The 12,308-nt window shown below is 35.2% G+C and overlaps 2 protein-coding genes across 2 annotated transcripts in view; both read right to left on the bottom strand.

Moving 5' to 3' along the window:
• Window positions 1-1,919: 1,919 nt before the first annotated feature.
• Window positions 1,920-3,747, bottom strand: LOC116026717 (glycine-rich cell wall structural protein). Its single transcript, XM_031268084.1, has 3 exons — window positions 3,642-3,747; window positions 3,194-3,422; window positions 1,920-2,323 (listed from the first exon to the last, which is right to left on the bottom strand). The coding sequence occupies exons 2-3, from the start codon at window positions 3,402-3,404 to the stop codon at window positions 2,079-2,081; spliced, it is 456 nt and encodes a 151-aa protein (XP_031123944.1). The 5' UTR covers window positions 3,405-3,422; window positions 3,642-3,747; the 3' UTR covers window positions 1,920-2,078.
• A 1,712-nt stretch (window positions 3,748-5,459) lies between these two features.
• Window positions 5,460-12,308, bottom strand: part of LOC116027287 (nudix hydrolase 3-like) — a 9,407-nt gene continuing 2,558 nt past the window's right edge. Inside the window, exons 3-21 of the mRNA XM_031268815.1 lie at window positions 12,061-12,138; window positions 11,844-11,940; window positions 11,166-11,299; window positions 10,744-10,825; window positions 10,536-10,622; window positions 10,059-10,165; window positions 9,655-9,826; window positions 8,864-9,102; window positions 8,701-8,782; window positions 7,967-8,032; window positions 7,803-7,880; window positions 7,612-7,707; window positions 7,324-7,430; window positions 7,054-7,222; window positions 6,734-6,817; window positions 6,541-6,635; window positions 6,363-6,453; window positions 6,139-6,285; window positions 5,460-5,928 (exon numbers count right to left, since the gene is read on the bottom strand). Coding sequence (XP_031124675.1) covers window positions 5,866-5,928; window positions 6,139-6,285; window positions 6,363-6,453; window positions 6,541-6,635; window positions 6,734-6,817; window positions 7,054-7,222; window positions 7,324-7,430; window positions 7,612-7,707; window positions 7,803-7,880; window positions 7,967-8,032; window positions 8,701-8,782; window positions 8,864-9,102; window positions 9,655-9,826; window positions 10,059-10,165; window positions 10,536-10,622; window positions 10,744-10,825; window positions 11,166-11,299; window positions 11,844-11,940; window positions 12,061-12,138 — 2,074 coding nt within the window. The 3' untranslated portion in view covers window positions 5,460-5,865. The remainder of the gene's footprint in view (window positions 5,929-6,138; window positions 6,286-6,362; window positions 6,454-6,540; window positions 6,636-6,733; window positions 6,818-7,053; window positions 7,223-7,323; window positions 7,431-7,611; window positions 7,708-7,802; window positions 7,881-7,966; window positions 8,033-8,700; window positions 8,783-8,863; window positions 9,103-9,654; window positions 9,827-10,058; window positions 10,166-10,535; window positions 10,623-10,743; window positions 10,826-11,165; window positions 11,300-11,843; window positions 11,941-12,060; window positions 12,139-12,308) is intronic.

Genomic DNA, 12,308 nt, shown 5'->3' with positions numbered 1-12,308 from the left:
AAAAGAAATTCATAGTCACTATCTCGAAATATGTAGTAGTGTATGTAATGTGTAAACAAGCTTGATTAATAAGGTATTGGCAAGTGTATACTGAATAAACAAAATTGATTAAGAGAATATTAACAAAAATAAAATTCATAACTTTTTGATACAAAAATTATATTCTATTCGATCGATCATTATTTCCAATTTTGTGTCTCTTTTCTTTATTATATTTGCATTATCAACTAAGTAAATATTACCAATAAATGACATGGACCCTACCCAAACCCCAAACCCCAAACTACCAAGTTGTCACATATATATGTGTCACATGCGTGTAGGTGACCAAGTGGTTTATAGTTGTTGTACATCATAGTGTACCATATAGTACTTATCAATTATTGGAAATTAGTTTTATTTTAACCGGCGGTGCAAAAATTCACATTGTTATTGATTAATAGTGATCTAAAATTTACATATTTATCATAAAGAAGGTGGCTTAAATAGAAAATTATTAAGTTATAATAAATTAAAGTTAGAATTCTAATGGGAAGAAAAAAATGTTGGTGGTAATTATTTACTTAAATGAATTGTTCATACATAGATAATTGAATGTCAAATTTGTTTATTTAAAATGCAAAGTATATGAATGTAAGATAGTATAGAAGAGATTGATTATAATTATCACTAAAATAAATGTTTGCAACTTTGTAAAAATGATAGTCTAAATACTTAATCTAAAAATAATAGTCTAAATAAATACGGAGTACTACTTTTGGTTTGAATTTCTTTAAGTTTTCTTAATCCTCTTTTGGGTAGCATTGTCATTATCATCATCTTCACTATTTGTCCTTTTCTTTTTTGTTGGTAGTGTCATGTACAATTGTGTTACTGGTGGTAGCATAGATGACAATTGTTTCATGTTGAACTATTGAATAAAATATTATTATTTATTATATATATATAGAAGGTTAATGAGTAGTATCTCTTGTTCTGCAGGTAATCTAAATACTGAAGTCGCAACGTGTTCAATTTCATCAACAATTTTCACACCCATTTTGCATTTGTTCATTTTCAAGTTCATATTTTTAGAATTAGTATAAATGCGTGTAATACTTGATTTTGTGTGTGTGTGTGTGTTTTTTTTTTTTTTTTTTTTAAATTTTGTTATTGAATTGATACTAGCATGGAATACCCACTACTGCTCTTTCACCATAATGCATGCAGTATGTAAATTGTGAATATTCAGTATTTTTAGACGTTGTTCTACCTTACAAAATAAACCCGAGTCTACAGAATAATTTGCCGTAGAAGTAGATATAGTTAATAGTTTTTGGGCCATATCATGGGTTCACGTATGGACCTTCACAATATTAGGGTTGGGTCATGGGCTAGTTTTTGGGTGCGTTCAACACGTAGATTTTTTTATTTATTTTTTTAAATGAAATAAAAAAAAAAATTGAAACGAACAATATACTATACATAACTCTACAATTTGAGTCATCAAATAATTAAATTATTGTCAAAGACCTTGTGGTCTAGTGGCACCCGGTGTCCCGGTTTACATTCCTACATGAATGATGGGAGTGGTTTTGAGCCGCAGGAGGCAACTGTTAACTCTTTGATTATACAAAATAATATATTTTCAATACTCAATTTTATCTCCAATAATACGGTATAGTAAGAATATCTGTTTCACACAAGATTGGTCTAGGGGATACAATCATGGAAGGTTGCTTTATGTTATTTGGTTAATGGAATTAAGAAATTTCTTAAAGTTGGGGAAAACATTTCTTAATTATATATGTATAATTTATTATTATTATTGGTGTTAAATACATACCGAGTATTAATCTTTATATTCATAATTTCTTATCATTTCAAATTCAACCAAACAATGAAATCCATCCATTTTTAAATGTTTTCCGCAAGCAAAATAGGTAAATTAAAGTTTATTATTCTTTTTTTTTTTGAAACCAACGTTTATTATTCTATTCATAGAAATTATTGGGACATATATTATAATAATAATAATAAGAAAATAATGTTATTACAGTACAGGCGGCGCCGGCCGCCATGAAAGGTGGCCAAGAAGATCACTTCCACTTCTTGAATTTTCCTCCGAACATTCCATGCTTTCCAAACTTTCCATGCTTCCCAAACTTCCCACGCTTGAACTTTCCATGACCATAGTGTCCAAAGCCACCGCTGCTATATCCATAGCCACCGCCGCCATATCCATAGCGACCGCCGCCGCCGTGCCCGGAGTGATAACGGCCGGCGCCATATCCCGCCGCTGCCGCCACCATCGGCCCAGCAAGGCTGCTAGATCCATATATCCCTGAATATATTAATTAATATGGTTATTAATAGGGCAAATAATTTCCTAAACTTAACTTTCAAAATTTGTAATTAAATTCATAAATATATTATTTTGGAGCATTAAAACCTAGAAACGGATTGGTGACTTGTGATTGCAGGTCACTAAGATTTCAACGACCCTCCGATCAACTTTGACGAGTCTTCGATCAATTTCCTACGACAAACACTGGCGACTGTCAAACATTTGCCAATCGCGTTTGGAGAAGGCTGACCGGCAACTGGTCTGCCTTCTCCGGCAACTGAACTGGTCGCCTCCTCCAAACGCGACCGGCAACTGTTTGATGGTCGCCAGTGTTTCTCGTTGGAAATCAATTAGAGGCTTGTCAGAGTCGGTCAGAGGGTTTTTGAAACGTTAGTGACCTGCAATTATAGGTCACCAATCAGTTTTTGACTTTTTGGGCTTTAATGCTCCAAAATAATATGTTTATAAGTTTAATTGTAACTTTTGAATGTTTACGAGCTTAATTAACTTTTTAAATAAAATTTAGAGACATATTTGACACTTTTACATAGATGTAAAGTTTTATTATTAATTTAAATATATGGAACAACTCCAGTCAAGCGGTTAAAAGTTTAGTTTAGTAATCATAAATTTTAAAATTGAACTCCATGAGACTTATCTATTGACTCTTTAAACTAATCAATTATGAGACCTGGTTTGTGATCATTCTTCGGCGATCACAAAACAACCTTCACTCAAAGCCTGCTCGAGTAGCGAGTGGTCATGACTTTCTCTTAAATTAAAGTTTAAATATGTACAGAATAGATGTTTCAATTTACTATAAGAGATAATGTTACTTAAAAACGTTTTAAAATGATGGGAGGTTACCTGATGGATGGTGTGCAGGATAACCACCTGAAGAGTGGTAAGTAGAAGAATAGGGCTGAGTATAAGCAGAAGACGGTGGTGGGTATCCACTAGGAGGATACACGGTCGCCGGCGGTGGATACCCATGCGGCGGAGGGTAAGCCGTAGTTGGCGGCGGAGGATAGTCATAACTATATGGGTAGTGTAGCCCTCTATCCTTTCCTCCTGACATTTTCTCCTATGCCAATAGCTTTCAATCAAATTTTAAAATAGTTTAGACAAAGGTAACTAGATAAGTAATAATTCATACATTCAATATAACAAACATAATCAGACGAGCCTCCATAGACAGTTCAATTAGTTACAGGGGTAGAGTTCGGGAAGAAACATAATAAGACGAAAGTAACTAAATAGTCAGAGGTTGTATAGTGAATAGGATAAACGTAAGAATGAATGAAGATTGGCTTACAAATTATGGTTTCAAAGTTGCTTGATATGATATTACAGCAATGAAATGAACAGAAAGGAGATTGGATGAGAAATTGTGTAAGAGGCCATGGCTATCTTTATAGGCTTCTTTGGAATTGAAAATGTTCATTATATTGATTCCTGGCGTTACTAAGACGCAGGTTTGCGTGTTTCTGCACCGTCTACATTTAGACGTGTGCATAAAAAAAAAAAGACCGGATATATGAGTGCATGTACCGATTTTAGACACCAATGCGATGGGAATTTTTAGCATGAAATGACTTAGAAAGTGATTATTTTGTGGTATAGATATATGTGGAGTTCACTTTTAATTTAGGTCGGGTTAAAGTGGATTCGGATTCTTCATAGTGAGGCGAATAAATTGATATATTGCACACTCATAACGGATAATGAGTAAATGAGAAATTGATTCTCAAAGTATACTCATTTGAGTTGAAAAATGAAGATGCAAAGCACTTGTCTCACATTGGTATAGCATAGAGGCGCACTCGCTGGTGGGTGCAAATCAAATCCCAAAATGAGTCTAAAAATGCTTGACTCGTGTACTGTCTTGAGGGCTAAGTTATGTCGAATTTTTGTATACTTTTTCCAACTCAGAGGCATTGTCCGAGTGTAAACTCCGTCTTACCTTTCGGAACGTTGTTTTACCATTCTTACCATTCTGAACGTTGAACAAATAGTCACCATTCGAACTTGACTATTCGGTCGAGTAGTTACCATTTGGATGTGACTGTTCGATTTGACCGAACAATAGACTACTCGTATGTAACCTTCAGGCAACTATTCATGGGTACTGCTCAAACTACCATTCGTAGGTACTGCTCGAAGTCTCGAACTACTCTTCAAAGTACCATTCTGAAAGTGTTAATTATGATCCGTAGGAATTAATTTCAAACTAATTTCAATTTATATTTTAAGAATTAATGGTCGTAACAGCTGTGTTAAACTCCATATTAAAGTTGCACGTTATGGGGGTTACATATCTAATTTATTTCAAATGTTAATGCTATTAATTTCCACATCTCCTATATAAGCTTTAGTGTTGGGCAGATTATTTTTGTTGAATTTTTTAAACTCTTAAAATCTCTGTTTTCTCTCTTCCTTGCTCTTTTCTTACAAAGAAAATCGCTGCCAATATTGCCATAAATTGTACGAAGTGCTCACATGTTGTTCTAGTTCGCCGGACCTTTTGTTTGAGTGTTTAAACTTAAGGTTGTGATCTATTTTATCATGAGAGATTGACGCTACAACGCTCCTAGCACTCTCCTAGCACTCTTAAGAGGTAGTGAATCGATTTTAAGAAAAATGTGTGTTACACACAACTTGAATCTTTCTTCACCTAACTATAGATCCTCATTTGGCCCACATGTATTATCAAAATTATTTTTTTAGTATATCGACTTATTCACCACCTACGTGTGAAAGTACTACTGGGTTTTTTGGACGATCGTTCTTTCATTTGGGTGTTTGTGTTGTTGGAACCTCACATTGTAGAATATTATTTGGATTTCGATCATGTCAAATTCCTAACAATGACTGTTGTCATTATTATTCTCAATAAGTCAATAAACCCACCAAGTTGTGCCAACGGAGGGATATATCAAATTTGGTCCATCCTATACTGTCTATTTCATTTATAATATAATATTGAGAGAATATATATATGTAATGACATTTTGTGTCAATCTCCCATAAACTTATTGCATTAGATTCTATACGGCTCCAATGTGATGTTAAGGGAGAACAGCATTAGATTCCAACTCACTAAAGATTACAGCTTAGGACAAGACACAAGTTGTGTTCTATTGTTCTCTTCACATTATATAAATCAATCTGTTCACAATAACTTTGAATCACTTTGATTTCTGTAAAAGCCTGCAACCGATACTCAAATGTGTGCTCTGATTGAAACTCGTCTTGTGACTCTAGCCAATAAAGAACTACAAAGAGGTAAACCAGCCTATGTTGTTCCTAACTGACCGATTCAAACCGAGAAGGTCAATAGACAGCTCCCACAAGAAGTCGATGGAATCACTTGCAGCATATGGTGGAAGCAAAAGTTGTTACCATTTCACTTTATTCTCAAATTTTGTTTTCAGTTCTAAACACATATCCCACAAAAAAAAAAAAAAAAAAAAGTTAAGGTTCTCTCACTTTCTCTCTGCCTGTGCTCCTTCAAGAACAGTTTCTAATGTCAAGTCTTTTCAATGGCTTTCGCGTAAAATTTGATCAGCAATGGGAAATTCAGGAACTATGTCCACCGGAACCTGAGAATACAGCACGGGGCAATCAGAAATATGTCACGGAGAAGAAAACATGCAGTGTCGATTCATGCTAATCGAGCAATGAAGCGAATCTTGATGAGCGTGAAGGTTGGTTGGTTTCAGTTCGATAATGCATGTGGTGTCGAGCGTTTTTAATTCATGGTAGAAGACAGTTTGCAGTAGAATCGCGAGAAAGGAAGTTTAGGCTCATACCTGAATGGTTTCCAGTTTTTGGAGTGCACATTGCAGTGGTGGAGTCATAACGCCATATTTCTTAAGAAGCATTCTGGCGCCATCTTTATCGCCTCTCGCTTGTACTGTAAGGATTTCCCTACTCAAGCTCTCGACAACATCCTCGACCTTCCACAATAGGAAAAATAATGAACATTTTGCTTTGGAATGACTAAATTTAATCCTAAATGATCAGAAAATCTTACCTTATCGAAGTTAATGGAGAAAGTCTCATCAGGTTGTAAGACAAATGCACCTTTCTCGAACATATAATTGAACTGCAGCGCCTGTCCTTTTCTGATCATATGTGAAAATTACGATGTTAGTGATTGATGGCATAATAATCGTTAAGGCAACAATATATAGGATTGCACAATTGCTTACCCATGAGCTTCCTCTAATCCAAACCGCACAGAGCGAAAACATCCAGCAAGAAAAGAGACATACATTGATCTCACTAGGCTCTTCGGAAGCAAACCCTGGCCAACATAGAAACATAAGTGGTTTTTTCTCGGTGTTTTTCTCGGGTGCATCAGAGTGGGATGGAGATTTGAAAGCGTAGGGAAAAGTTCATTACCTCGCCAATTAGAAACTTTAGGGCCCACAGTCCAACAATGTCGGCTTTAGCTTCTTCTAGTGCTGAGTGGAGCTCTTGCAGCTCCTACGATAGACAACAAAAGGAGTAATATTATTGTTGTGTTGTTAAAACACCAAACTAGTAAGACTGATTCGAAGATTTATGAGCATTAATCATCATTTCTCCTACACTTTCATTTTATCGAAGATTTCATGGTTTCGTAATGATACATCAGCTCATATTAGACAAGATATTCAACTATCCCCATTCATAGTGTATTAAAAAAACGACTAAAACTAACGTGAAAACTCAAAACTCACCAATCTAACTGTTGATTTCTTCCCATTTGGAAGTGTGATGGTGTGAGGCCCAATGCCATGGCAGCACTCGTGGCATATTGTGTGCGTAAAGAAAGATTCAAAATCCACAAACTCCCGAAGTTCCTTGGCAATACATGCATCAGCTATAGGCTGAAGAATGAGCTTGAACCTAATTAGAAGAATATCACCATATGTTAAAACTAAACATAATCGGGCGTTTAAAAATAAAATGTTAAAAAATAATAGTCTCAAGGGTGAAAGCGCTTGTACTTTGCTTCCGAAACGTTCTTAAGCATGACCATTGATGTTCCTCGATCTTTCACTATAGACTCATCGTTTGGAAGATTAAACGCAACTGTTTGAGGGCCCTTCACATCCTGCCAAACAATTAAATGTAAAGATCTCATTCGTCCACATCAAGTTTAAACACACGCAAGATTTATAAATTGACTATATCATTACACAAAATTCCATACATGGTAAAGTAAGCATGGCATCTTTTACGGTAGGAGAAAAAATTTTCATAGAAGCTGTTATTTATACTAATCTGACACTAACCCCGGAATTATAAAGAACCCGGATGACCCGAATAGGAGCAGCTGCCACATCTTCTGACTTATAAACATTGTCCATTGGTAGGTTCTTTTCCAAAACCTAGATCAACACACTCTTCAGCAAAAAGTAATAGAGAAAACGAAGGAATAAGTGGAGCCAAAGTTTATTAAGAATGGAGTAATCTAAAAACGCACCTGCAAATGATCACCAAAGAGCTTGAGTTGAGCTGTTGCTTCGTCATCCCGGATTCCAATAAAGGCCTCAAAGGTAGCCTATGAAGACAATGGCAAATAAACCAATCATATTGTTAAACAGTGTATACAAAGGGTGTAGAAAGAGATGCACAACGGAAAGATACCTTGTATCCAAAAAGTGCATCTTCGTAAGTTTCATACGGGCCAATAGTTACGTCCAACTTAGAGTCCTTCAGATGATGAAAATAAGGAAACATAATCAAACATCCCATGCCACAATGAATTTATGTCAAAGGTAGTATTGGTTAAACAAGAACTGGTAGATCAAAGGCATATTAGCATATATATAATTACACTTAGGTGATATAATCAGAGAGGTAATCTTTTAATGAGAAACGAATTTGACAATAGCCTTAGAGCTTCAATTCTAGGTAGTTCAACACGTTACAGGCTTTAGGTTTCTCAGCTTGCGCCAGACTAATCTTATGCCCCAAGAACCCCTGCCCAAGGGCTACTAGAGAAGGTAAATTGCGAGTCGCCCCTTCAGTCCCTAGGTTCTTACCCCTTGGTTGTACACTTTGCACACAAGGGGGTCTTCATCACCTCTGATCGGCCAAGGTCTCCTAATGGCCCCCCAGGTCCCCGTTGGGATTCGAACTCTCACACTGCCACTGGAGCAAGGGTTTAAGGTGATCAATCGAAACAACTAAGCTTGCCCCGCAAGGCAAATGTGTTACTTTTCTGATAATGTGACTTTGAGGCTATACATGCCAGTGATCGTTGATAAAAGGTCATAACAATATTCAAGGTTCAGACAAGTATTGATAGAGAACAAGGCATCTAAACTATATGATCTGAATATATGCACTACAAATAAATAGGTAAGCAACAAACATACCAACTCCATCCACGCAATATCTGAGTCGTAGTAATCATTGGAAAGGAAGGCATCCGCCTTGCTGTGTAGAAATCTTCTCAAACTAGAGGGAAAACAATAACGAAAAATTCATAAGTCAGATGTACAACGCCGAAGTTTTAAAATCCAGGAAAAGGAACAATACCTAAGTGAGCTCGTAAGGTCTCCGGCTTCATGTAGTAACTTCGCAGCTTCAGAAAGGAGCGAGTTGTACTCTTGACAGTACGGGACAATATATAGGTCATGGGAAGAATTTGGGGTCGATGTATTTTGAGATATTGGTATATCCAGTTCAGATTCACTATGCCTTTTGATTACATTAAAGAATCCCATCGCTTCCTTCTTTTGATCCTCTGGGAGACCGTCTCTCCACAACGAAAATTCCTATAATTAAAGCAAGAAAATTGTGAATCCTCATAGTGAGATACTCCTATATTTGAATAGTATTGTGCAAAATATCATGAAATTCAATATTTGTTCATATAAGTCAAATATAAGTAATTAGATTTCTAAGATTTCTAAAAATTGAACTTTGAATAGTGAAATTCGATATTTGTTCATATAAGTAATTAGATTTCTAAGATTTCTAAAAATTGAACTTTGAATAGTGAAATTCGATATTTGTTCATATAAGTCACATATAAGTAATTAGATGTCTAAGATTTCTAAAAATCGAACTTTGAATAGTGAAATTCGATATTTGTTCATATAAGTCACATATAAGTAATTAGATGTCTAAGATTTCTAAAAATCGAACTTTGAATAGTGAAATTCGATATTTGTTCATATAAGTCACAGATAAGTAATTAGATTTCTAAGATTTCTAAAAATTGAACTTTGAATAGTGAAATTCGATATTTGTTCATATAAGTAATTAGATTTCTAAGATTTCTAAAAATTGAACTTTGCAAGCAAAATTAACTTCCAATCATATACCATTTTGTCCATATCTGGTGGGTAAAAATTGGCACCAGGTGGCTTTATAATGGGAAATGCTGTTCTATACTGAAGACCCTTCCACCCTGTCACGGGCTTTGTAGCCTCGGGAAGGAGCTTTACAGCTGAGTCTGCAGTTGTCAAAAATGCCTCGTTTTCATCCAGACAGGACCTATCAGTAGAATAAATTAAGAACTTTATTACGATGCGATATGTTTATCCACTATCTCATCAAGTGCAGGAAGAAAAGAAATAATCTTTTTAATACATAAAAACAAGCTTTTAACAACAGGAAATTCAGGCTTAATTTAAAAGTCGAGAACATGCATACACATAGGCTAGATTAGCAAAGAACTGGTAATAAAGCAATTCCAAGACAGGAGAATTTTCGAGAGTATGCGTACCATGGACTTTTATTAATCTGATAATAACTCCATTTTAACTTGTCCAACTGCGATTTACCAGCATGCTCCCTTAACCAATCTCTCAAAGATGGGTTGCTATACCAGACCTGCTTAGAATAGGATCGGAGAACCAATAAAACACCACTCTTGTTAAGATCATTGAATTGACAAATGAATGCAATCAACAGCATGATCAGAACCTAATTAATTTGAATTTTGGGTTATAGACATTTTCTCTTTTTGCCACCCACCCCACACAAAAGCACCCATAATGAAAATTTAACATAAAGGGGAGAACTGAACTTAATTAATTTGAGAATTTTAAAGCAAAACTAAATAGTTTGAGCAATGGTTGAGAGAGAATAAGTGGGAAAAGTGTCGAAACAGAAGTTGCTTGACTGTTCCAGCATATACAAACAATATAACATTTATAAAATATTATTGAACTTTAACTGTCAATATTAGTAAATATTCAACCTGCAAGTAAAAAATCCTGTCCATAATCTTTGCAGCTTTGATAATAAGGGCTAGAGCTTTTTTATCTGCATCATTTAGCCCAGTAATCTGTAGCACAGAAAATTTGTGTCAGTGACAACCATCATAAAGAAGCAAGTTGGTGATATATATATATATATATATATTGATATGGTCAAGATGGATGCAAGACTAAAGAAAGTGTCCAAACCTCAGCACTTAGGGAAACATGAGCATAACGACTAAGCTGCTTTTGTAGGGCCAAACTCCGTGATTCAACATTTTCTTTGTACCTGCAGCAATTGTACATTTGATATCCCACAAGCATTTGAGGAAATAAACCAAAGGAGTAAATGCCAAAGTCATCCATTTATAGACTATAGTTAAGAAACACTGGCACCAAAATTTATAATGTGGAGCAAAAACATTTTTAGACTTTTTTTAACAACTAAAAAACTAAAATCCACTCAAGCAGGGAGTGGGTTCTACAATCTGCGCAAGATTTATTTATTTTTAAACGAAAACACATTAACTCTTCAAGGCACAATTCATAATCAGGCTGACTATAGGATCCTTAGGAACAAATAATTTCACTTGAAATATGAAATCCTTTCAGATATATATTTCGCAAACCTTTTCTCAATTATCTTAAAGAGCTGACCATATACACTATTCATGTCATAAGGCACATAATTAGGATCTTCTTTAGCAAGTAAACTTCTGTACTCGTGGTAAGGGATATATTTAACAGCTGAAACTTCTGATTCCTACCAAAAAAACAAAAAGTCAAAGGTGCATTCAGATTTCTGGTCAGTGGAAATTAAGATAGAATCGATAAATATGCATAAGATACTGAAGAAGCAATCTCAAGGCACGGAACTTGGATCTTAGTGGTCCGGATAAATAAGACAGACTGTAGAAATTTTAAACAAAAAGTAAGAACAAACTAGTGATGAAGGGACACAACCGGACAAGTGAACCACTAGGAGCATTAGCCACAATCAAGCCCAAAACATAACTAAAAGATAACAAGTTAAAAACTAATAAGCACCGTGAGAATACTAAAATTAGAAGATAGCCATTCAACAGTAAATATTAACACTAGTCATCTAAACCAACTCATTCAAAATGAAGAACATAAGCTAATTGTTAATATTTTAATTATCCCTTAACTTCATAAGCCAAACTTAGACAGTTAAGGGAAGAAACGGCAATTATGAAATGAACCAGTTAAATGTATACTTCATATGATATATCGTAGTTGCTTCAAAATGCATGGGTAGGAAACAATGAACTGACACATCAACTGACCTGTAAGGTAAAGGCATCTAGAGGAATTGGATCTATTATGGTAACCAGATATACATCGTTGTATTCATTGTTGATGAATGTTCCATCATTGATAACACTGCAACCAAATGAAATGAAGAAAAGAAAGGATAAAATGCATAACTATGGAAGTTTACAGAAAACTACCAATGTCTGGCAAAAACTATATTAGGAATAACTCAGAGTTTCATCTACTAACCATTCTTGAAGAAAGAAGAATATCAATTCAAATGCATCTTTCGGAAGTGTTATACCGAGTTCTTCTTGAAGCTCCCTCCTGCAAGAAGGTTAAAGGGTCATTTCAACAAGAGACACCAAACCATGAGGCATGGGAAGCACACTAATAATATATAGAAAGATGATTAATTTTTAATTCACACCCCTCATACACAAGCACATACACAAGCATATTCCACCACCACCACCCCCCCCACCCCCCCCCCCCCC

Source organism: Ipomoea triloba, chromosome 8 (assembly GCF_003576645.1).
Source record: "Ipomoea triloba cultivar NCNSP0323 chromosome 8, ASM357664v1".
Classification (NCBI taxonomy): Eukaryota; Viridiplantae; Streptophyta; class Magnoliopsida; order Solanales; family Convolvulaceae; genus Ipomoea; species Ipomoea triloba.
This window is presented reverse-complemented; position numbering and strand designations above follow the sequence as displayed.

Bases quoted from the DNA above. Each gene is read 5' to 3' on its own strand.
- LOC116026717 (XM_031268084.1), bottom strand. From the start codon at position 3,404: ATGTCAGGAGGAAAGGATAGAGGGCTACACTACCCATATAGTTATGAC. The intron at 2,324-3,193 runs GTAACCTCCCAT...TAATATATTCAG, and splicing joins TCCTGCACACCATCCATCAG to GGATATATGGATCTAGCAGC.